This window comes from Sapajus apella, unplaced genomic scaffold, assembly GCF_009761245.1.
Source record: "Sapajus apella isolate SASKATOON/1434 unplaced genomic scaffold, GSC_monkey_1.0 scaffold44, whole genome shotgun sequence".
Classification (NCBI taxonomy): Eukaryota; Metazoa; Chordata; class Mammalia; order Primates; family Cebidae; genus Sapajus; species Sapajus apella.
Window position 1 is genome coordinate 12,771,626 of NW_022436984.1, and position 24,394 is coordinate 12,796,019.

The 24,394-nt window shown below is 36.7% G+C and overlaps 1 protein-coding gene across 4 annotated transcripts in view; it reads right to left on the reverse strand.

Moving 5' to 3' along the window:
* The window catches only part of MAP4K3 (mitogen-activated protein kinase kinase kinase kinase 3), a 188,386-nt gene that overhangs the window by 113,083 nt on the left and 50,909 nt on the right, over positions 1-24,394 (reverse strand). For 3 of the 4 annotated variants that reach the window (XR_004257220.1, XM_032239391.1, XM_032239392.1), the window contains exon 2: positions 19,962-20,019. The exons of the other annotated variant lie outside the window; for it this stretch is intronic. Coding sequence is in view for 2 of the 3 variants with exons in the window: in XM_032239391.1 (XP_032095282.1) it covers positions 19,962-20,019 (58 nt within the window). In the remaining variant the exon portion in view is untranslated. The remainder of the gene's footprint in view (positions 1-19,961; positions 20,020-24,394) is intronic. 4 annotated transcript variants of the gene reach the window in all.

A 24,394-nucleotide genomic window follows, 5' to 3' on the forward strand; every position in this document is an offset into this window, starting at 1 on the left:
TGAATATTAATTAAGTACTTAAATGCAAGGTCTGAAACTATAAAACTCTTATAGGAAAACACAGGGCAAAACATTCATAGTATTGGTCTTGGCAATTATTACTTAGATATGACATTAAAAGCACAGGCAAATAAAGCAAAAATAGACAACTGAAATTCCATCAAACTAAAAAGCTTCTGTACAGTACAATTAACAGAATGAAAAGACAACCTATGGAATATAAGAAAATATTTGCAAACCATGTATCTGATGAGGGGTTATCAGGCATTCCTACAATGCAACAGCAAAGCAAACAAAGCCCACCAAATAACTGGATTCAAAAATGAGCAAAGGGCCAGGTGCAGTGGCTCATGCCTGTAATCCCAGCACTTTTGGAGGCCGAAGCAGACGGATCACCGAGGTCAGGAGTTTAAGGCCAGCCTGGCCAACATGGCAAAACCCTGCCTCCACTAAAATACAAAAATTTAGCTGGGCAGAGTGGGAGATGTTTGTAACCCCAGGTGCTTAGGAGGCTGTGGTGGGAGAATTGCCTGAACCCAGAAGGCTGAGGTTGCAGTGAGCCAAGATTGTGCCACCGCACACCAGCCTAGACAAGAGAGTGAAACACTATCTCCAAAAAAATAAAAAAAGAGTAACAGGTGATGGATTATTTTGCAATATACGCATATATATCAGAACACCATGTTGTAAACTGTACAATTTTTATTTGTCATTTATACAGTAATCATACTGGGGACTTTTTTTTTAGAGCAAAGGATTTGAACATATATATCAGAACACCATGTTGTAAACAGTACAATTTTTATTTGTCATTTATACAGTAATCATACTGGGAACTTTTTTTTAGAGCAAAGAACTTGAACAGAAATTTCTCAAAAAAAGATATAAAAATGGCCAACAGAACTATATCAAAAGATGCCCAACATCACTATCTTCAGGGAAATGCAAATCAAAACCATGATGATGTGTCACCTCTCACCTGTTCAGATGACCATTAAAACAAAAAGGACAATAACGAGTGTTGGCCAGGATATGACTATCCCTGTCCACTTTTGATGGGAATGTAAAATGATGTAGCCACTATGAAAAAAGTATAGAGGTTCCTCTAAATATTAAAAATAGAAATGCAATATGATCCAGCAATCTCACTTGTCGGTATAGACCCAAAAGAACTGAAATTAGAATCTCAAAGAGGTATCTGGACTCCAATCTTCATTGCAGCATTATTCACAATAGCAAAGAAGCAGAAAGAACCTAAGCAAAGAAGGAAATTTTGTCACATGCTACAATATATAAGAAGGTTACAATATATTTCAGGTTAACTTTGGAATGCATGTATGTGGACAACACTATGCTAAATGAATAAGCTAGTTACAGAAGGACAAAAAAAACTGCATGACTCCACTTACATGAGGTATCTAAAGTAGTCAAAAATATAGAAACAGAAAGCAGAATGGTCATTGCCAGAGACTGGGGGAAAGAAGAATTGGGAGTTGCTGTTCAATGTGTACAGAATTTCAGTCATATAAGATGAAAAAATTCTATAGAGTATAATGTAAAACATAACGGTTATAGTTAACAATACTGTACTAAATAAATACTTCAATTTGTTAACAGGATAGATATCATGTGATGTGTTTGAAGAGATCTATTTCAAGCCAAATGAATGACCTGTGGTCTCTAATACAGTCCCAGGAGCTCCTGAGAACATGTGCCCAGAGTGGTCAGGCTGTAGTGTGGCTTTATACATTTTAGGGAGACATAAGACAACAATCAAAATGTGTAAGGTGGGCCAGGAGTGGTGGCTCATGCCTGTAATCCCAGCACCTGGGGAGTCCAAGGTGGGTGGATCACTTGAGGCCAGGAGTTTGAGACCAGCCTGGCCAACATGGTGAAACCCCATCTCTCCTAAAAATACAAAAATTAGCCAGGCGTGGTGGCGCCTGCCTGTAATCCCAGGTATGTGGGAGAGTGAGGCAGGTGTCTCTGCTTTAACCTGAGAGGCAGAGGTTGCAGTGAGCCAGGATGGTGTCACTGCACTCCAGCCTGGGAGGGATAGAGCAAGATTCTGTCTAAAAAAAATAATAAAGTGTAAGGTGTACATTGGTTTTGTCCAGAAAGGCAGGACAACTAGAAGTACAGGTGCATTCAGGTCACAGGTGGAGTCAAAGATTTTCTGATTGGCAACTAGTTAAAGGAGTTATTATCTAAAAACCTGGAATCAATAGAAAGGTTTTTATCATGCCTCCAGGTAGCAGGATTCAGAGCTTTTGTCAGACCTAGAAAGTGCCAGACTCAGTTAATTCTCACCTGGATCAAGAAAAAGACCTGGAAAGGAAAAGGAATTCTCTATAGAATACAGATTTGCCCCACAAGAGACAGCTTTGCAGGACCATTTCAAAATATGTCAAAGAAATATATTTGGGATAAAATAGTTCAATTTCTTTCAGGGCCTGCTATCTGTCATGTGATGGAGTCAGGCTGGAATTTGGTGCCTTTTTTTTTTTTTTTTTGGAGACAGAGTCTTACTCCGTCACCCAGGCTGGAGTGTAGTGGTGCAATCTCAGCTCGCTGCAACCTCCGCCTCCCCAGTTCAAGTGATTCTCCTACCTCAGCCTCCTGAATAGCTGGGACTACAGGTGCGTGCCACCACACCCAGCTAAGTTTTCTATTTTTAGTAGAGATGGGGTTTCACCATATTGTCCAGGCTGGTCTACAAATCCTGTCCTTGTGATCTGTCTGCCTCAGCCTTCGAAAGTGCAGGGATTACAGGCGTTGAGACACTGCGCCTGGCCTTGGTGTCTTACTGCTATTCAAAGTCTGCTCATCAGTCTTAAGATCTCTGTTTTAATGTTAATGCTGGTCAGCTGAGCCTGAATTAGAACGGGAGGAAGGTATAATGAGGCATGTCCAAGCCTCATTAAGATGGGAACAGCTTGGCCTGAACTAGTTTTTCAGGTTAACTTTGGAATGCCCTTGGCTGAGGGATGGGTCCATCAGTTGGTTGGGGAGCTCAGAATTTTATTTTTGGGTCACACCATAATAATTTTTAAAATGTTTTATAGCCAAGAGAAAAATTTAAGCTTAGACTATGAAAAATAAAAAAGATTTCTCATGCCATTCCCATTTCCATTCTACTTAAAATATACATTTATGTTACACGTAAAAGTATTTTAAAGTCAATTTCAAATTAACTTTTAATTTCATGTGTAGTGTCATACAAAATTCCTAATTTCTAAACTCTATTTCATAGCGTGGAAAAAAATAAATGAAATCAATGGTACTTCAGTTTTTCATGAAAGGAGTCAAACTCTGATAAATAGTTGAAGATATTTATTCTGAACCAAATATGAGTGACCAATGGCCCATGACACAGTCCACCTGAGAACATGTGCCCAAGGTGGTTGGGGTACAGCCTAGTTTTATCCATTTTAGAAAGACCTAAGGCATCAATAAAATACATTTAAGATTTACATTAGTTTGATCTAGAAGGGTGAGACAGCTGGAAGCAGGGTAGTGAGGTGGGTGTGGGGGGTGGCTTTCAGGTCAGAGGTAGAGTTTTTAAATTTTCTGATTGGCAATTGGTTTAAAGAGTTATTATCAATAGAAAGGAATGTCTGGATTCTGATAAGGAGTTGAGGAGACCAAGGTTTTATTATGCAGATGAAGCCTCCAGGTAGCAGGCTTGAGAGAGAATAGATGGTAAATGTTTCTTATCTGGCTTAAGATCTGCATTGATGTTAATACCAGTCAGCTTTCCCTGAATTTCAAAAGGGAAGAGGGTATAATGAGGCATGTTCAACCACCACTTCAATAATGGGAGTTTTTCAGGGTAATTTTGGAATGACTTTGGCCCTGTGGAGGGGTTCACTCAGATGGCTAGGAGGCCTTGGAACTTTACTTTTTGATTTACACAATAATCTATGGCTAACAGTCCAACTTTTTGTAAGTTGTCAATTATTGTCTCAAACTACTGGAGTACCAGGAAATACACTGAAATACTACATTAAACTATCAGGGTATCATGAAACCCACTGTGTAATCTTTAAAAAGGTAAGAAATTGGTTTAAGTAATTACAATATAAAATTAGAAAAACTTTCCTAAAACCACCAGAAGCAGCACTCAACTTTGAATTTTTGGAGAAATATTAAAGCTCTGATCAATAACACAGAAATACAAAGGAACTATCTAATAAGTGTATTGACTCTTAGATATTTTAAAACAAATAAAAATGATTATAATAGCAATATTCATATTGTTTTCAGAAATGAGAATGAAGAAAACAACCCTTCAAATACTTTGCCTGATAAAAATAACTTACAGCCTACTTAGTTGTTTGGCTATGTTTTAGTAAGTGTTCTTGATTAATGCTTAAGATAAATATTACTTACATTTACATACATTGTTACTGAATGAACTTTGAATTTGGGTTCCACAAAGTCAAGAAGACATTCCGTTGCTCAAGCTGTCTTAATAAAAAAAGAGGCCAGGCACAGTGGCTTGCACCTGTAGTCCCAGCACTTTGGGAGGCTGAGGCAGGTGGACTGCTTCAGCCCGGGAGTTTCAGACTAGCCTGGGCAACATGGTGAGACCTCATCTGTAGAAAACATTTAAAAATAAGCCAAGTATGGTGGCATGAGCCTGTAATCCCAGCTTCTTGGGAGCCTTAAATTGGAGGACTGACTGAGCCTGGGCAGTTGAGGCTGCAGTAAGCTGTGGCTGTGCCACTGCACTCCAGCCCGGGTGACAGAGACTCTGTCTTAAAAAAAAAAAAAAGAGAGAGAGAAAGAAACCATGGCCCTGGCTCCCTAAAAAGAGTCCTACTCTAGAGCTGGGAATGGTGTTGGAAGTCTGTAGTCCCAGCTCTTTGGGAGACTGAGGTGAGAGTTCGATCCAACCTGGGCAACAGTGAGACTTCTTCTTTAAGAAAAAAAGAAAAAACTTCTAACCTAATGCTGTGTCTCCCAACCTTGTTTTCCTAATCCCTCTCCCCATGAAATTTTAATACCATAGATATTCTGCATATGTTTATGCATTATGCATATATACATATATATCTGTGCTTTATATATAAAAAGAATTAAGATTATTTTCATCCCCAAGAACCAGTCCTTTCTTATTTTAAAGGAATATTTGAAAAACATTCTCTAGTGCAAATGGATTGTGTCCAGGTTGCTAGGGAAGAAGGGCTTAACTTGAGCTTCCTGACCTATAAACCTGTTGGGTCTCCTTTGCTTAACTGGATCCAGCTCTTTTGAGGCAGTTTACGCAAGTGGTTCTGATGGAAGGCCCAAAACAAGGAAGGTACCCATAACCTAGGAGTGAATTTCTAGTGAAAATCCTCTGGAATATATCCCTCCCACTCTACTAAAAATTATGGCAGCATCCCTACAATTCCTACATGTAAAGTAAGTATTATAGAAGACTCAAAAAATGTTTCCAGAGTAAGGACAGAACACGGAAAAATAGAGCATGGTGTAGATTTTAAGGGAAGTAAAGAATACAATAGGCACTTTTCTTTCTGTTTTTATCATGCCCTCCAACAAGAACAATGACATATTGTTTAAAATAGTTCTAGCTGGGCACTGTGGTTCATATTTGTAATCCTAGCACTTTGGGAGGCCAAGGCATGACGATCACTTGAGGCCAGGAGTTTGAGACCAGCCTGGGCAACATAGTGAGATCCAGTCTATACAAAACAAAAACAAAATCAAACAAACAAAAAAAAAAACTAAAAAATTAGTTGGTTGTGGTGGTGCATACCTGTTAATCCCAGCTAGTCGTGAGGCTGAGGCAGGAGGATCACTTGAGCCCAGGAGTTGGGGCTACAATGAGCTATGATCACATCACTACACTCCCAGCTTGGGTGACAGAGTGAGAGATCCTGTCTCTAAAAGAAAAATAAAATCCCAAAAAAGAAAAAAAGTTAAATAAAATAGTTCTAATTTCAGACCCTTTTAGCTCTCTCAACTTTCTGTTCTCTCACCAGATCTGATTTAAAGATAAAATGTTTTAGTAGCTCCTGATCTATTCTTGAGGTTACATAGGCATAAACCATAGCTGTATAAAACTCATGAAAATGAGTCCCTAAAATCAAAACAATACGACAAAAACCATTCTTACCGTAAACTCAATTTTGACATATATTGTACCTCTCTCCCTTATCCCTTGCAACCTATCAATCATGTTTTAAGTCCTATTCTTCCCCCAAAACCTCATGTAGTCACCTCTTCCTTCCCTTTGCATGCAACTCAAATATGGCTGTCACAACAGGAATAGGTCTTCTTACCAGTAGGGTCTCTCTCCCATCTGCCTGTGCACAGTGAATCTTCCTATAGTTAGACCATGTTACTAACCTGTAAAAACAAACTAACAAAAACAACAAAAGCCTACTGTTTACGGGGTAAAATCTAAGCCTTTGGGCTATATTTTTTTGAGATGGAGTTCACTCTGTCTCGCAGCCTGGAGTGCAGCGGTGTGATCTTGACTCATTGCAACCTCTGTCTCCCACGTTCAAGTGATTCTCCTGCCTCAGTCTCTCAAGTAGCTGAGAATACAGGCACGTGCCACCACGTTCAGCTAATTTTTTTTTTTTTTTTTTTTGTATTTTTTAGTAGAGATGAGGTTTCACCATGTTGGCTAGGCAGGTCTTGAACTCCTGACCTCAGCTGATCTGCCTGCCTCAGCCTCCCAAAGTGCTGGGATTACAGGCGTGAGCTGCTTTGTCTGGCTGCTTTGGGCCAGTATTTCAGGCTCTCCATAAACTATCATCAGTTTATCACTTCTTATTTCCCACTGTGCCCACAAAGAGCACACTGCTTGCTCTAGACAAATGAAACTACTATTTCCCAAACAGGCCTAGTACTTTGATGCTACCTTTGCTTTTATAGTATCCACATGTGGAATACCCTCTATTCTCTTATTCTACTAGCAAAATCCTAGCCAGTCTTAAAGGCTCATCTGAAGTTTTACTTCCTTAACCATCCCAAGTGAAATCAAACTCACAGCTCCTATGGAACCCACCAAGTAAGTTAGGATGTATCAGCCACTCTATACACCGTTTGTGTCTTTCACATATCATCCTACCTAGATATTACCAGCCCAGAGTATTTCAGAGTAAATAGTCAAAGTGACCCATGAATTAAGTCTTTCTAGTCATAGCCATCATGGTTCCTTATTGCCAGCACCACCACCCACATGTGCACACACAATCTGCTCAATGGGTGATTCTCCGTAGTTAGACTGCTACTTACATAAACACTCCAGTTTTCATACTGGATAACAAGTTCCTTGAAGACAGGAACCATGTCTCTGTATCTTCCGTCTAACTAAATTAAGTGCTAAATAAACATCCTTGAAGCCAAATCACTGGTCATGTACAGAGGGCTGAGAATAAGAAATACATTGCAGATAAACAGAATAAAAAGTCCTTTGTCAGTTGCTTTTTTATTTTGGAGCACTATTACCTTTCAATGTGTAAATATCCAATCTGTCCAGTCAGCCTCAAGTCATAATATGATTCTAACATATTTAAGAGCAGCTAAGCAATCCATGATTAACCTTTGAAGAATAATTATCATGAATGATGTAATAACTGCTCTGTTCGTGATGGCAATAAACACAAGGCAGCATTGGATAAGCACACGGTGGCAAGGGATCCACAAAAGCACTCAAGAGAGATGGGAAAAGGTACCAGATAAACACTATCCCCAATGTTTCGCAACTCTATGATGAAAGATGAGGCAGAAAGCACCTCTACTCCCTCTCAGGAAAGAAAGAACTAACACAAAGGCTGACAGAAGAGGAGATTCCATAACATTTAACTTTGGAAGTTCAAGAAAAAATAGTGGAATAAGGTCTTACTGGTACTTTTTCACACTTTTTAAATTTGGCTGTACTATTTAATGTATGTTGCTCTCACAGAAACAAAGCATAATACCCTATTTTCTCACTACAAGTTTCTCTGTTTATCAATCTCAGTAGTTTTCATTGTGTTGGAGAAGGAATGAGTTCCCCATTTAGAATAGCTTTTCTTGTGAATTGCTAACTAATGAATCACTGTTATGTATTTGCATTTGTCATACTGTAATAACTAGTGCTGCAAATAATATCACAAATGAGTATAACTTTTAAATTCTGACTTCAAATCACAAAAATAAAAAAGATTACAGAGCTATAACATATTTATAACACCTTATCAGAACTTAAAAATAAAGCCCCAAAGTATATATATAAGTTCTATTCTAGCAAGCTCTGCCACAGCGCTCATCTTTATGCATTTTTAATTTTCTTCCCCAAGTACATCTCAAGAGTTGGCAGTGTTCTAGCCTGATCAGCTATAGGCCACAGGAACAAACCTGTAATCTGACAAATTTAGGATTACTGGCCCACTGCAATGAGAAAAATCACCCACCAGATAAATCTTGGGGCAACTCACCAAAGGAAAAGACAGTTTTTGCAATATTTTGAATAAAATGGAATTGAGGTGAGATTTAAATGAAGTGGTGTTTTGACAGGCTTAGAGCAAAGGAGAGCTGTATGTAAAGGGGAAGACTTCAGGACTGGATTGCAAAGCAAACCCAAGGTTCTTTTTCCTTATAAGCAACAAAGTTATGATGGATGTCAACACTATGTCTCTTAGCTGAAACTCTGCTATCTGGGATGTAAATCAAGAATGCTTCTCTATGTCAAAGTGACTTAGATTCTCCAGGAAAGAGTGGAATGTTTTACACTTGCTGATACAGGTTGAATTTTCCTAATTCAAAAATCTGATATACACAACGCTCCAAAATCCAAAATTTTTTGAGCACTGACATGATGCTCAAAGGAAATGCTCACTGGAGCATTTCAGATTTCGGATTTTGAGATTAGAGATGCATAACTAGTCAGCATGATGCAAAATTATACATTTAGTGTCTAATGTCCAATTTCGCATTATATTGACTGGTATACTAATAAGTCAGTATAATTCTAAAATCTGAAAAAAAATCTAAAATCAAAAATACTCTGATCCCAAGCATTTTAGGTAAGACATACTGAACCTGTATAATTATACACAGCCAAGTTTCTGATAGTGTATGATTTTTAAGAACACAGTTTTTAAGTAAGCAGGCTGTAGTCACTGAAAGATAGGATTTGCTACAACACTTTACAGACGCATCATTCTTGGGAGAAAGTTTTCTTGTAAGTTTGGGGCTTTATCTGTATCTGTTATTCCAACCTGATAAATGGCCAGGCATATTTTCACTTTCTCAGCTAGTCACTTGAGATTATTGTAACTTAAGATTCCTTTTACATTTTATATCAGAGTCTGAAGAACAGCTTGCTAATTATACTGATTCATTCTAATCTTCAGAAAGGAGTTTATTTGCTGGTTTATCTTTCAGTTTATTACATACCAATTTCTCCCAAGATGTCCAATTCAGGCATATACACCAGTTTTGAAGAAATATTTATATCTCAGCCCCGATAAATTTCATTTATTCATTTAATGTGCATAAAAATCACTTAGCAGAAACACACACAAACATACACACAACTGAATGAAAGCCGCCGCCCCCCTCATCCCCCCCCCCCCGAGCCCCCGCCCACCACACTGAACTTAATAGTTTCCACATTACCACCACCCCTGGTGGAAGAGGGTGAGCTCTAGAGTCAGACTGACAGTTTAAATCCCAGCTCCTAATTAGGGCAAAGTACTTAAACTTTCAGTAATTCAGTTTATCTGCAAAAAAAAAAAAAAAAAAAAAAAAAGGGATAATAACATAAGGATAAAATAAGTCAACACATGTAAAGCACTTAGAACAGTGCTTGCTACAAATTAAGCTTGAATAAATGTTAGCTATTTATTAGCAATGTCATGGTTTAAACTAACCCATCTTTAAGCTGTCTTTTCTTTTTCTCTTTTTTTTTTTTTTTTTTTTTTTTTTTTGAGACAGAGTCAGTCTGCCACCTAGGTTGGAGTATACTGGTATGATCTTGGCTCACTGCAACCTCCGCCTCCCGGGTTCAAGTGATTCTCCTGCCTCAGCCTCCTGAGTAGCTGGGAATACAGGTATGTGCCACATGCCTGGCTAATTTTTGTATTTTTAGTAGAGATGAGGTTTTGCCATGTTGGTCAGGCTGGTCTTGAACTCCTGACCTCAAATGATTCTTCTAAACTCAGCCTCCCAAAGTGCTGGGATTACAGGTGTGAGCCACTGTACTCAGCTAAGCTAAATTTTCTATCTTAGTCTCCCTAGATTCCCCATTAATTTGATTAATCCAGTAAATACTGAGGCACTAGGAATCTTATGGTTAAAAAAAAATGGATATAAAGTTTATCCTCAAAGAAATGACAGTCTAATGAAGACTTTGGTTCCATCACATTGTTACTAACAATTCTTTCCATTTTTTCTAATGCTAAAAATATGCCCATGTTATGTAGAAAAGAAGCCAAGCTTCTCAAAAAATCATTATTGACCAGGTGTAGTGGCTCATGCCTGTAATCCCAGCACTTTGGAAGGCAGAGGCAGGCGGATCAGGAGGTCAAGAGATCGAGATCATCCTGTCCAACACAGTGAAACCCAGTCTCTACTAAAAATACAAAAATTAATCAGGTGTGGTGGCATGTGCTTGTAGTCCCAGCTACTCGAGAAGCTAAGGCAGGAGAATCGCTTGAACCCAGGAGGCAGAGATTGCAGTGAGCCGAGATAGCACCACTGCACTCCAGCCTGGCAACAGAGTGAGACTCCATCTCAAAAAAAAAAATCATTATTAATAAACAGTGATCTCTTTTGGAACAAGGGTCATGTTTTGCTGCTGCTAGCTCTAATGCCTAACTAGGAAGGTTCTCAACAACATAATACTCAATAAGTATCTGTGAAACGTTCCTAATTCTTGGTTCCATATTTTATATTATTCCACATTGAACTTTACTATTGATACATTTAATGTATATTTCTCCCTTCCTGCCTCTACCCCCACACACACAGAGCAAAAACACTAGTATTAAACCAACAGCATAACTTACAACTATGGTGATCAACCTTCTCTGTTTGCCCAGTAATTAAGGATTTCCTGGGATGTGGCACTTTCAGTACTAAATTCTGTGCAAAATCAGATAAAGTTAGTTACCAATTTATAGTTAATGGTATTCAAAAATAAGGTAAATATAACAACATGTAATAACACAACAAATAATCAAAATTTCACAACTTCACAAGTTCTGCACATACAAACGAAAAAGAACATCCACAAGGCCAGCTGCCCAATACCAATCCCACTTCTTCTGAAATCCATCCTCAGCTTCTCTGTTTGGTCTCCAAATTGGTTACGAGATTCTGGTTCAGGAGATTTCCCAAAGGATAGCACTTTTAATTACTTTTTTGCCTCACCCTTCCCTTGCTCTCAACTCATACAGTGCTCCACCCTTCACCTATATTTTGTCATTCACAACTCTTTAAGGAAATGTCTTTCTCCTCAGTTCCAAACATTGTATTTAATCCCCTTTTCACTCTTGCATTTTCCTCAACCTTTTCCTAGTTACCTTGAAGAAAATTCTTGTTCCTTTCTTTCTGCTAAGTAAAAGAATTCGTTTTCCTAGGAGTCCTATCATTGGTAATACTTAGAAACCTATCATCAGTGAGAGCTCAACTCTACTTTTAGTTTTTTTTTAAGGCTAGTCAAGTGATGCAGTGGGAGTACATACTTTTAGTTGTTTAAAATTTGTCTTAAGCATTAATATTGCAGTAAGTACTGTCTTTTGAAAATTTAATAAGACATAATTCACCCAACTTAAGTGTATTTTTCAATGGTTTCTAAAATATTTACAGGATTGTACAACCATTGCCACAGTCAATTTTAAAACATTTTCAACCTTATTAGCAGCCACTCAATACTCCTACCACTCCTCCTCCAAGCCCCAGACAACAACTAATCTACGTTTTGTATCTACAGATTTGCCTATTCTGCACATTTCACATATAAATGAAATCATACCATTTGTGGTCCTTAATGACCAGCTTCTTTCATCTAGCGTGGTTTTCTCAAGGCTCATCCATGTTATACACATATTTATTCCTTTTTAATGTTCAGTAATATTCCATTGTATGGACAAACCACAATTTATTAATCCATTTATCAATTTGTGGATATTTGGGTTGTTCTTACTTTTTGGCTATAATGAGTAATGCTGCTATGAACATTCATGAATTAAGTTTTTGTGTAAATATACACTTTCACTTTTGAAGTACTGAAGAGTACTTCAGTGACAATTCTGGGTCAAGTGGCAACTCACTGGTTAACAATTTGGGGGAACTGTCAAACTACTTTCCAAAGTGGGCCAGGAGCAGTGGCTCACACCTATAATCCCAGCACTTTGGGAGGCTGAGGTGGGGGTGATTGTTTGAGGACAGGAGTTCGAGATCATCCTGGCCAACATGGTGAAAACTCGTCTCTACTAAAAATATAAAAATTAGTCAGGTGTGGTGATGCATGCCTGTAATCCCAGCTACCTGGGAGGCTGAGGCACATAAATTGCTTGAACACGTGAGGCAGAGGTTGCAATGAGCCAAGATCACACCACTGCTCTCCAGCCTGGGTGACAGGGCAAGACTCTGTCTCAACACAAAATAGAACACAACACAACACAACACAAACACAACACAACACAACACAACACAACACAACACAACACAACACAAAGTGGCTGTATTGCTTTACCTCCAGCAATTAGGGTCCTAATTACTCCATGATCATATCAACACTTGTTACTGTCTATATTTATTATAGCCATCCTAGCAGGTATAAATTGGCATCTGTGACTTTGATATGCATTTCTTCAATAAGTAATGATGTTGAATGATCTTTTCATGTGCCTATTGGCCATCTGTATTCTTTTAAGAAGTCTCTATTCAAATCCGTTGCCCATTTTAAAACTGGGTTATTTGTCTCTCTTTTCTTAATTCAATTTAAAGAGTTTTTTATATGTTCTGGATGCAGTTTCTTAACAGATATATAATTTACAAATATTTTCTCCCATTCTGTACTGTTTTTTCACATTTTTGTTGGTGTCATTTTCCAGGGCAAAAGTTCTTAATTCTGATGTAATTCTACTTACCTCATTTTTGTTTGGTCAAGATGCTTTTGGAGCAATATCTAAAAAAAAAAAACACTGCCCAACCCAAGGTTGCAAAGATTTAGTCCTATGTTTATTTCTAAGAGTTTTATAGTTTTACTTCCTACATGTAGTATAGTTAATTTTGAATTAACTTTTGTATGTGGTGTTAGGTATAACCTTTTCTGCACATGGATATCCAGTTTAAAAGCAGGGGAACTAGGCTGGGCGCGGTGGCTCACGTCTGTAATCCCATCACTTTGGGAGGCTGAGGCGGGTGGATCATGAGGTCAAGACATCGAGACCATCTTGGCCAACATGGTGAAAACCCATCTCAACTAAAAATACAAAAATTAGCTGGGTGTTGTGGTGCACACTTGTAGTCCCAGCCACTCGGGAGGCTGAGGCAGGAGAACTGCTTGAACCCAGGAGGCAGAGGTTGCAGTGAGCCAAGATCGCACCACCACACTCCAGCCTGGTGCCTGGCAACGAAGCAAGACTCTGTCTCCCAAAAAGAAAAAAAAGGAAGGGAACTGAGTTAGAGTATAGAGTTTTAATTAGAGTTTCTTTGTGCTTGTTTATGCAAATAGTGTTAAGCTGTTACCAACTTAAAATAATGGGTTGTTCCTGGGAATCCCAAACCAAAAAACATACAATGGATACACAACAAATAAAAAGCAAGAGATTAAATCATACCACAAGAGAAAATCACCTTCACTAAGGGAAGATAGGAAGAAAGAAAGAAGAGGAGACCACAAGACAAATAACAAAATGGCAGGAATAGGTCCTTATCAATAATAACACTGAATGCAAATGAACTAAATTCTGCAATCAAAAAACAGAGTGGCTGAATGGAGAAGAAAATAAGACCCAATAATCTGTTGCCTACAGGAAACATACTTCACCTATAAAGATTCACAGACTGAAAATAAAGGGATGGAAAAAAATATTCCATGCCAATTGAAACAAAAAAAGAACAGGAGTAGCTATATTCACATCAGAAAAAACAGATTTCAAAACAAAAACTGTAAGAAGAGCTAAGAAGGTCACTATATACCTATATAAATATCCTCTCTCTCCATATATACGTATACTATACACAGACACAGACACACACACACACACACATACACACACACACACACACACAGTCTTATATATCTCCTTGCTGAACTGACCCTTTTATACATATAATATATATTACATATATTTATATATTAAATATTTGCAGGGCATTCAGACAAGAAAAAGAAATAAAGAAGCACCTGAATTAGAAAGGAAACAGTCAAATTATCTTTGTTTGTAGATTATATGTTCTTATATCTGGAAAAATCTAAAGACTTCACCAAAAAACTATTAGAACTGATAATTTCAGTAAAGCTGCAGGATATAAAATAAATATACAAAAATTAGCAGCATGTTTGTATGCTGAAAGTGAACAATCTGAAAAAGAAATCAAGAAAGAAATTCCATTTACAACAGCTACAAATAAAATAAAATACCTAGGAATTAACCAAAGAAATAAAAGATCTCTACAATGAAAACATAAAGCATTAATGTAAGAAATTGAAGAAGTCACACAAAAAAATGGAAAAATATTCAATGTTCATGGACTGGGAGAATCGGTATTGTTAAAATGTCCATACTATCCAAAGCAATCTAAAGATTTAATGTAATTCCTGTCAAAATACAAATGACATTCTTCACAAACACAGAAAAAAAAGCTATCCTAAAGTTTTTATAGAACCACAAAAGACCCAAAATAGCCAAAGGTATCCTAAGGAAAAAAAATGAAACTGTAGGAATCATATTACCTGACTTCAAATTATACTACAGAGCTATAGTAGTCAAAACAGCATGCTACTGGACAGACACATAGGTCAGTGAATAGAATGGAGAACCCAGAAATAAATCCAGACATGTACAGTGAATGAATTTTCAACAAAGATACAAGAACATACATTGGGGAAAGAACAGTCTCTTCAACAGATGGTGCTGAGAAAAATGGATATCCATATGCAGAAGACTGAAACTAGACCCCCTTACTCTTACCATATACAAACACCAAATTAAAATAAAGACCTAAATCTAAGACCTGAAACTATGGAACTATTACAAGAAAACATTGGGGAAAACCTCCATGACATTGGTGTGGGAAAAGGTTTCTTGAGCAATACCCTACAAGCACTGGCAACCAAGCAAAAATGGACAAATGAGATCACATCAAATTAAAAAGCTTCTGCATAGCAAAACAGGCAACAAAGAGAAGAGACAACCCCAAGAATGGCAGAAATTATCTACAAACTACCCATCTGATGAGGGATTAATAACCAAATTACATAAGGAGCTCAAACAACTCTATTGGGGAAAAAACCCTACAAATCAAAACTATACCATGAGATATTATCTCACCTTATTCAAAATGCCTTTTATCCAAAAGACAGGCAATAAATGCTGGTAAGAATGTGGAGAAAAGGGAACTCTCATACACCATTAATAGAAATGTATATTAGTATAACTAATACGGAGAACAGTTTAAACAGTTTAAAAGTTCTTCCAAAAATTAAAAATAGAACTAACATACAATCCTGTAATTCCACTCATATACTTCAAATGAGTTTACCAAAGAGATATACTCATTTCCTTTCTTTTGGGTATATACATTCCCATGTTTACTGCAGCATTATTCACAATAACCAAAATTTGGAAGCAACCTAAGTGTCCATCAACAAATGAATGAATAAAGAAATGTGGTACATATACACAATGGAGTACTATTCAGCCATAAAAAGGAATGAGATCCTGTCATTTGCAACAACATGGATGGAACTGGAAGTCATTAGGTTAAGTGAAATAAGCCCCCCACCCCCCCCAAAAAAAAAAAAGAAAAAGAAAAGAAATAAGCCAGGCATAGAAAGACAAATATCACATGTTCTCATTTGAAGCTAAAACTCAAAACAATTGAACTTCTGGAGATAGAGAGTAGAAGGATGGTTACCATAGGCTGAGAAGCTTACAGGGTTGAGGGGTGGGAGGGATGTGGAGATGGCTAATTGGTACAAGAAATTAGAAAGAATGAATAAGCCCTAGTATTTGCTAGCACAACAGGGTGACTATAGTAAAAAAAAAAAAAAAAATCAAATCATACATTTAAAAATAAATAGAAGAGTATAATCAGTCTGTTTCAAACACAAAGGATAAATACTTGAGGTGATGGATACCCCATTTATCCTGATGTGATTATTATGCATTGCATACCTGCATCATAGTATCTCCTGTAACCCAGAAATACATACACCTACTATGTGCCCACATAAATAAAAAACAGGCAGGTCAGTGGCTCACATCTGTAATCCTGGCACTTCCAGAGGCCCAGGCAGGTGGATCACTTGATGCCAGGAGTTCAAGGCCATTCTGGCCAACATGATGAAACTCTGTCTCTACTAAAACTATAAAAAGTAGCTAGGAGTGGTGGTGCATGCCTGTAGTCCCAGCTATTCATGAAGATCGCCTGAACCTGGGAGGTGGAGATTACAGTGAGCCAAGATCACGCCACTGTATTTCTGCCTGGGTGACAGAGCAAAATTCTGTCTCAAAACAATAAAAAATTTAAAAATTAAAATTAAATTAGGCCGGGTGCGGTGGCTTGTAATTCCAGCACTTTGGGAGGCAGAAGCAGGTGGATCACCTGAGGTCAGGAATTCGAGACCAGCCTGGCCAACATGGAGAAACCCCGTCTCTACTAAAAATACCAAAATTAGTCAGGCATGGTGGTGTGCCCCTGTAATCCCAGCTACTCAAGAGGCTGAGGCAGGAGAATTACTTGAACCGGGAAAGTGGAGGTTGCAGTGAGCTGAGATCATGCCACTGCACTCCAGCCTGGGCAACAGAGCAAGGCTCCATCTCAATCTATCAATCAATCAATAAATCTACATGAATAAGATAAGAAGCAATGGTCAGACACCTTGGGGTAACTTAACATTTAAACAATTTGGTCAAAATGTCTAAATAAGGTTTTATTTTGCTTCATGTTCAAATTGATTATCAGTTGTTAAAAAAAAAAAAAAAAAAAAAAGGAAAAAGTAACAAGCTCAAGACAGAAATTCTTAAAATCCAACATGTTGCACTAGACAATTTCTGACTTAATTTTTGTTTACAAACAGTAGAAGACTGGCCATCAAAACTCTAATTTAGGCTAGGCACAGTGGCTCATATTTGTAATCCTAGCAGTTTTGAAGGCTGAGGTGAGAGGTCACTTGAAACCAGGTATTCAAGAGCAGCCTGGGCAACACAGTGAGACCTCGTCTCTACAAGAAATAAAAGTTGGCTGGGTGTGGTAGCTACTCAGGAGGCTGAGGTGGAAGGACAGCATAAGCCCAGGAGTTCAAAGCTGCAATGTTGTTAATGGTTTTAGTTATATATCTTTAATAATTTTATTAAGGCATACTTTAAAATCAGATAGTTCAACAATTTCAAGTGTATGATTCAATGGTGTTTTTAGTAAGTTTACCAAGTTGTAGAAGCATCACATCCAATAATTGTTAGTCCACCCCTCTGTCCCCAGCTCACCAGATTAACTTTCTGACACCACAGATTTGCCTTTTCTGAAACTTTCACATAAACAGAATCATGCAGTATTAAGTTTCTTGTGTCTAGCTCCTTTCACTTAGCACATTTTGGTCACCTACGCTATATCATATATCAGCAACTTGTTTTTATTGTTTAATAGTATTCAATTGTATTGATACAACATATTCATTCACCAGTTGATGGGCAGGTAGGTTGTTTCCAATTTTGAGACATATTGTGAATAATGCTACTATAAACATTTGTGCATGGAAATCATCGTGTCGGTAGATACACAAGAGAATAACTGGTGGGTCATTATGGCAAATTTATGTTTAACATTTTAAGGAAGTGAGGAACTGTTTTCCAAAGTGGTTGTACCATTTTACATTTCCACCAGCTGTGCATGAGGGTTCCTGTTTGTGATTATATTTTGCATACTTATACTTCAGGCATATATACAAAACTACTATGGGCTAAAATTATATGATTGAGGGATTAAAATAACTGGTGGCGGGGCAGGGGAGGAAATGGGTAGCCATAACAGATGAAACATATTTATGGTGATAACTCTTGTTTTCTCTGGGTGGTAGAATACAAATGATTTTTATTTTCTTCCTTTTGTACAGTTGTATATTTTACTTTTAATACATTGATAAATATATTCATGGCAGTGTTGAAGACTAACAGTGTAACAACTTGAACATTTCATGAACAGAAAACAACTGACTTGAACAGTAAGCTTTTTCAAGTTTTTAATTTTCTAAAGGAAATTTTAAGATGTATGGAATGAGTTCTATGTGCCAGGCCCTAAGCTCAGTGCTGGGGTCACAAATTTTATTAAAACTTAGCAATAAAGAAAGGCAAGTCTAGAATGACAATATAGCTATGGTCAGTGCTACAGCAGAGCTATTCAGTCAGCAGTCATCTTAATCAGACTCATGGTCAGGGAAGGCTTCCTGAAAAAGAAGGTAATTTGGTGATTTGAGGGAATTATGTATACATACAAAATACTTCTCATTAGAACCATTTCATTAAGTAACAGTCACTTCTTAAAGATTAAAAATGAAGGCCTTGCTTTAAATGCCAAATCTCTCCTTTTGTAGTTAACATTTCAACAATTTCAAATATCCTTCTCAAATTTCTTACAAATTGAAGAATAGGAGATTCAGAAAAAAGAAAAACATCTTGTCTTGTGATGTTTAGAATATAATGACTGTATAAAATCTGCAAATGTGTACAGCTGGAAATTTTAAAAAATTCATTATATTTCTGTGTGGTTGGATCACAGTCAGTCAGTACATCCTTAATTTTCATTTTAATAGCACTTCTAAAAAGTTTATTGATCCTCTAAATAAGGAGTGAGCAAACTACAGGGAAATAGGGAGAACTGTATATAGAGACCATACATGGCCTACAAAGACTAAAGTATTGGCTATTTAGTCTTTTCTTTTTATAAAAAACAGAAAAAGTTTTTCCACCCTTGAAAAGTCTCTGAATGGATTTCTGTTCATACTGGAGCTAAACCATGTTTTACCAATAAACTCTCACTATCAGCTTGTAAAGTAAGAAGTCATCAGAAAAGCACTAATTGTTATGGAACTCAGTCTACACACTAGCACAATTACAGACTTGCTTACGGTAGGAAGACGAAAGACTAGGAAGGGGTTTCTAAGAGAGAATAAACAAGAATGAATAGTTAGCTTTTAAAAATGTGGGTTTTGAGAGAAGCAGGGGGAATTCAAAGAACATAGTTGAAGCAGACAAAAAATATGTAGTTTTAAGGGGCTTTATAATAAGCTGCTCAATTTGGTAGGTAACTGTTGGGATACAAATGAAATACAGAATGTGGAAACTAGATCTACCAAGAAAACTGAAACTCAGAGACATGAAGCTATTTGTCCAAGTTCACAGAGCAAGAGAGTCGGAGACAAACTGAACTACAAATACCCAAATTCAGTTCTGTTTTTTCCACTATATCACAGTGACACCACAAGACGTTGACCTGGAAATAAACCACTATCAGCTTGTCACAAGTTAGCTTAACTGAGTTCAGAAAGAACAAAGGCTTTTCAGGAGTTCCCCTTCTCTCTCAGTTATAAGTTATTTTTCAGGGAAGAATTGAGCAAGGTGTATGCAGAACTCAAAGAAGTGGAGGAAAGAGCATACAACCGGTTCTATTTATCCCAGAAGATGTTGAGGAAAACAAGAGGATGTTGACGAAACATCATTAAAATAAGCCTTAGGTTATCCAATGGCTTTCTCGCAATAAGAAAATACAAATTTCAAATCATTTACCTGGTTCCAATTTTATTACTTTAATTGCTGCTAATTCACCAGTGTTAACATTCCGTGCCTAAAAGGAAACAAAAAAGGAAAAAAAGGATTATTGTGAAGAAAGCTTTCACAAAAAGCAAATAAAACTGCATTTTAGCTGTTTTCAGTTATATAAAAATATTTTTAAATAAATGCAAGTAGGATTTATATTTACAAAACAAAGTTTATCCTTCACAATAAACTTCAACTTTAATGTATAAATTTAATATTGGCAATAATAATATTAATAGTTAACATACACACAGATCTTAGTATGGATATGTCAGGCACTGTCCTAAATATTTTAATATTAATTCATTTAATCCTCACAACAATCTTATAAAGTAGGTACTGATATTATTCTCATTTTGAAAGTGAGGAAACTAAAGGACACAGAACTCGAAAGAACTTAACAAGGGCATATAGCCAGTAAGCTGAAAATGCTGGGATTCAGTCTAACTCCATAGCCTGAGCCTTAAGCATTACACTGTACTGCTATTCATTCAAAGGCTAGTTGAGCTAATTAGCCTTAAATTTTTCATTTAAAAGCTATAGGATATGAAAGGCTAACACGATTGTGTATATAATTATGAAAACGGGCCCCCTGCATCCTTTTAAACACACCTGATGATACAGTCAAATACATGTAGTTCAATGCAAAACAAATCTATTTTTGTAAGCCATATATTAAAAATCACTTTAAAAAATCAAATCATAATATTAGGTTCCTGGCATTTACAACCGTGTAATTATGTATCTAAATAGGCAGAAACTATATTAAAATGGCAGCAACTGTCATTTCAAAATGCTTTATAATTGGATCAGAATTTTCAACTTGATATTTTAAACTGTTAACTGAAACTTAATAAATTAATTTTCATATTACCAATGAAAAACAATATATACCATTCCCTGATCACAGAAAGATCCATTCATATGACCAGGATTATTCCTAGTTGCAACACTCCCTTATTAATGGACTGGTGAAGACCTGGCAAGAGGTGATAACACCATTAATAGTGGAATTCTTCTAAGAATACTAGGGCACTAAAAATGCCAGCCAAGGATCTTAAGATATGAGACACAGCCACTGCTGAAAACATAAAATTTAACCATTTAACTCTAACAAAGATATTAAAAGATCTCATATAAATTAATAAAATAAAATTTGCAGGGAAAATTCATTTAAAAATTGTTCCTTCAAACAAAATCCCCATAACTAATAAACACTCAAGGCAGTACAAAACATTTGAACACTTATTTCAAATTAAACTTGATTTCCATAAAATGCGATAGATGTTTTAAACAGACAGTGCTGGATACTTGTTCCTTTCTCTAGGATCAAAAGATACATAAATGATCAAATAGAAAAAAAAAACAGAATATCATTCTGGGAGCATTCTGTAAAAGAGGCAGGGTGTACCTGAACAATATTCAGGTATAATAGTCATAAAGCTTCTCAAGCACTATAACAACTACTTGCCTCTCCTCACACTGATATCTTTTCTCTAGTAGGCTTCTCCTTTACCCACTGTCCTTTTATTTTCTTAGCATCTCCACCAAATAAGACAACTGCCATCATGCTATGGTTTTTTACTTATTGAGAAGAAATTGAGATTATGGGTAATTCTACTACGGAAGAGCAGACAAATGTAAACTCAGAAAGCTAGGGTGATTATAGCTGAGATTTTGTTCCTAATGACCACAGGAGGGCACACTCTCTATTTACAAGTTATACAGTATCTGTCCAAAATGGTTGCAGTACACAATGTACTCTTCTAAAAATAGATTTACTAATAGTTAACATCAGCATATATTTAACAGAAAAAATATGACACTAACTACTGATAAGTGGTTTACAAAGTCAATATTTACTATAGGGTTGACTTATGAATACAATTATTTCAAAAGGTAAATCAGTCTACAATTTCCTAAAGGCTAACAGTTTTTAAATTACAGTTCTTTAGGATTAATTAAACATAGAGCTAAAATGATTACTGTTCTTTGCCTTCTATGACGTTAGAAATATCTTCAAATATGTAATTTATTTGGCAGTTTTTAGATATTTCACAAAAAGAAGGGGAAAGAGATAATTAAAAGCCCTTAAGAAACTTCACTTCTAAGGCTTTCCTTATCAAAATCCATGTTTATTAATGAATGGTCTTTAAAGCATTATGATTCACCAAGAATCTTGGTCTTCCGGCTAAAATAAATCATATTTTGCTATCTGTAAATTGACAGTAGTCAAGGTTACACACAAAGGTAAATTTAAAAATCAGTATTATCTCTAACATTCTGCAACTGCTATTCTTTTTTCAATCACCTTGAACAGTTCATTTTTAAAAAATGAGAGCAAGATAGAAATTATAAAATATGAACATGTGTAAAGTTAAAAATTTTGAATTCAGAATTAGTAACGTAAAATGTTCATACTTGTTAAGGGCAGAAAACAGAATAAAATATTCTAAGCAGCTTGATCTAGTCTGCCGCATCACTGATCTGACCACCATTCTTCAAATGCTCCCACAGTGATGTTCTCATCATGCTGTTCTCGACTTACAACTCCACGGGAGTACACACCATTGCTTTAAAGACAAAAATCCAAATTCCCTGTCAGAGTATTTAAAGTTTTCACTAAACACAGCACTTTTCATAACAGCTCTATTGGAATAGAATTCACATACCATGAAGTTCACTCTTTCATGGTGTATGATTCAGTGGTGTTTAGTATATTCAGAGTTATGTAACTATACCATTCAATTTTAAAACATTTTCATCACCTCAAAAAGAAACCCCAGACCCATTAGCAGTCACTCCCTATTCCTCTGCTTCTCAATCCCTGGCACCCTACTAATTTACTTTCCATCTCTATGGATTTGACTATTGTAGACATTTCATATAAATGGGATCAAATAATACATGGTCCTTTGTGACTGGTTTCCTTGACTTGGTGTAATGTTTTCAGATTCATCCATGTCTCCAACTCACTTACGTGTTACTGCCAAATAGTATTCCATTCTATGGAAACACCATATTTGGGTTGTTTCCACTTTATGGCTATTATGAATAACAGTCCTATAAACATCAGTGTACACATTTTTGTGTGGACCTGTTTTCAATTTTCCATTTGAATACCTTCTTTGGAGAATTATCTAATTCTTTGTCCATTTTAAATTGTTTATTTATATATATTTTGGATATAAATCCCTTACCAGTCACATGATTTGCAAATATTTTCTCCAATTTTGTGGGCCGTCTTTTCATTTTCTTATGGGTATCCTTTGAAACACAACATTTTTTCATTTTGATGATGTCCAACTTAACTAATTCTTGTTTCTTGTATTTTACGTGTTATAGCTAAGAAACTATTTGCCTAATCCAAGGTCACAAATATTTTGTTCCTGTGATTTTTTTTTTTTTTTGCTAAGAGTTCCATAGTTTTCTTAAATTTAAGTCTATAATCTACTTTTGAGTGAATTTTATGTGTCGGATAGGGCTTCAGTTTCATTCTTTTGCATGTGGATATGAAATTGTAAAATACTGCATTTTAACCTGGCCCCCATTTATACTTCTAGTCGCTCCCTAACTTCTAATTTATCCTCTGGTCAAACTAAACAACTTGCCATTCCCCAAAGCTGTCCATGCTTTTGTTCCAACTCCCTCCCCTGGCCTACAACATCCTTTGAAGCTCAGCTTAGGCTACCATAACTTCCCACAAGCCTTTTCCTGACCCTGGTCCCACGCCTTATTTTGGTATACGCCTCTCCCACCCCACAATCTCGTAGATTCTGGGTAACCTTTCTCAAATGGAAGTGTACTAGTGAGGAAAACCCTACAGGCCTAAATTGATCTAGGCTTAGAGGGGTTCTTGGAAAGTAACAACTTTCAAAGCCATACCAGAATTCAGTTTGGTTCAGTAAGCCTTTTAGAGGCCATTCAGATTGGAACTAGTTTTGGAAAGAATTTTTCTGAGATGATTTCACGCTGATCGTTGAAGTAATCTCCAACTATCAGAAAGGCATTCCTTGAGTGTGAACTGAGGGTTAACAACATATTCAAGCAGCAATCGTTACGAGCCAAAAAATGTGCTAGGTATTATACAAAGTGGGTTAGAAACAGTCATTATCAGTAAAACATCTGACCATCATCTACTATGTATTGAGCCCCTTGGAGTATTCAAACCTTACTATGTAGAAGGGGATGTCCAATGTGAATATGAATAAAAGTTCTGAATGAGAGGAAACAAATGCAATGTTTAGTCCTGGCTCTGCCAGTAACCAGCAATGAGATCTGAGCAAGTAATTTCTCGTGTGTCTTCTTCCTGGTCCCTCTGCCCACAAATTAAAAACATGAAGGTGAAAATATTCTATTTCTAAGGCTCCTTCTAATTCTAAAAGTCAATGTTTATATCAAAT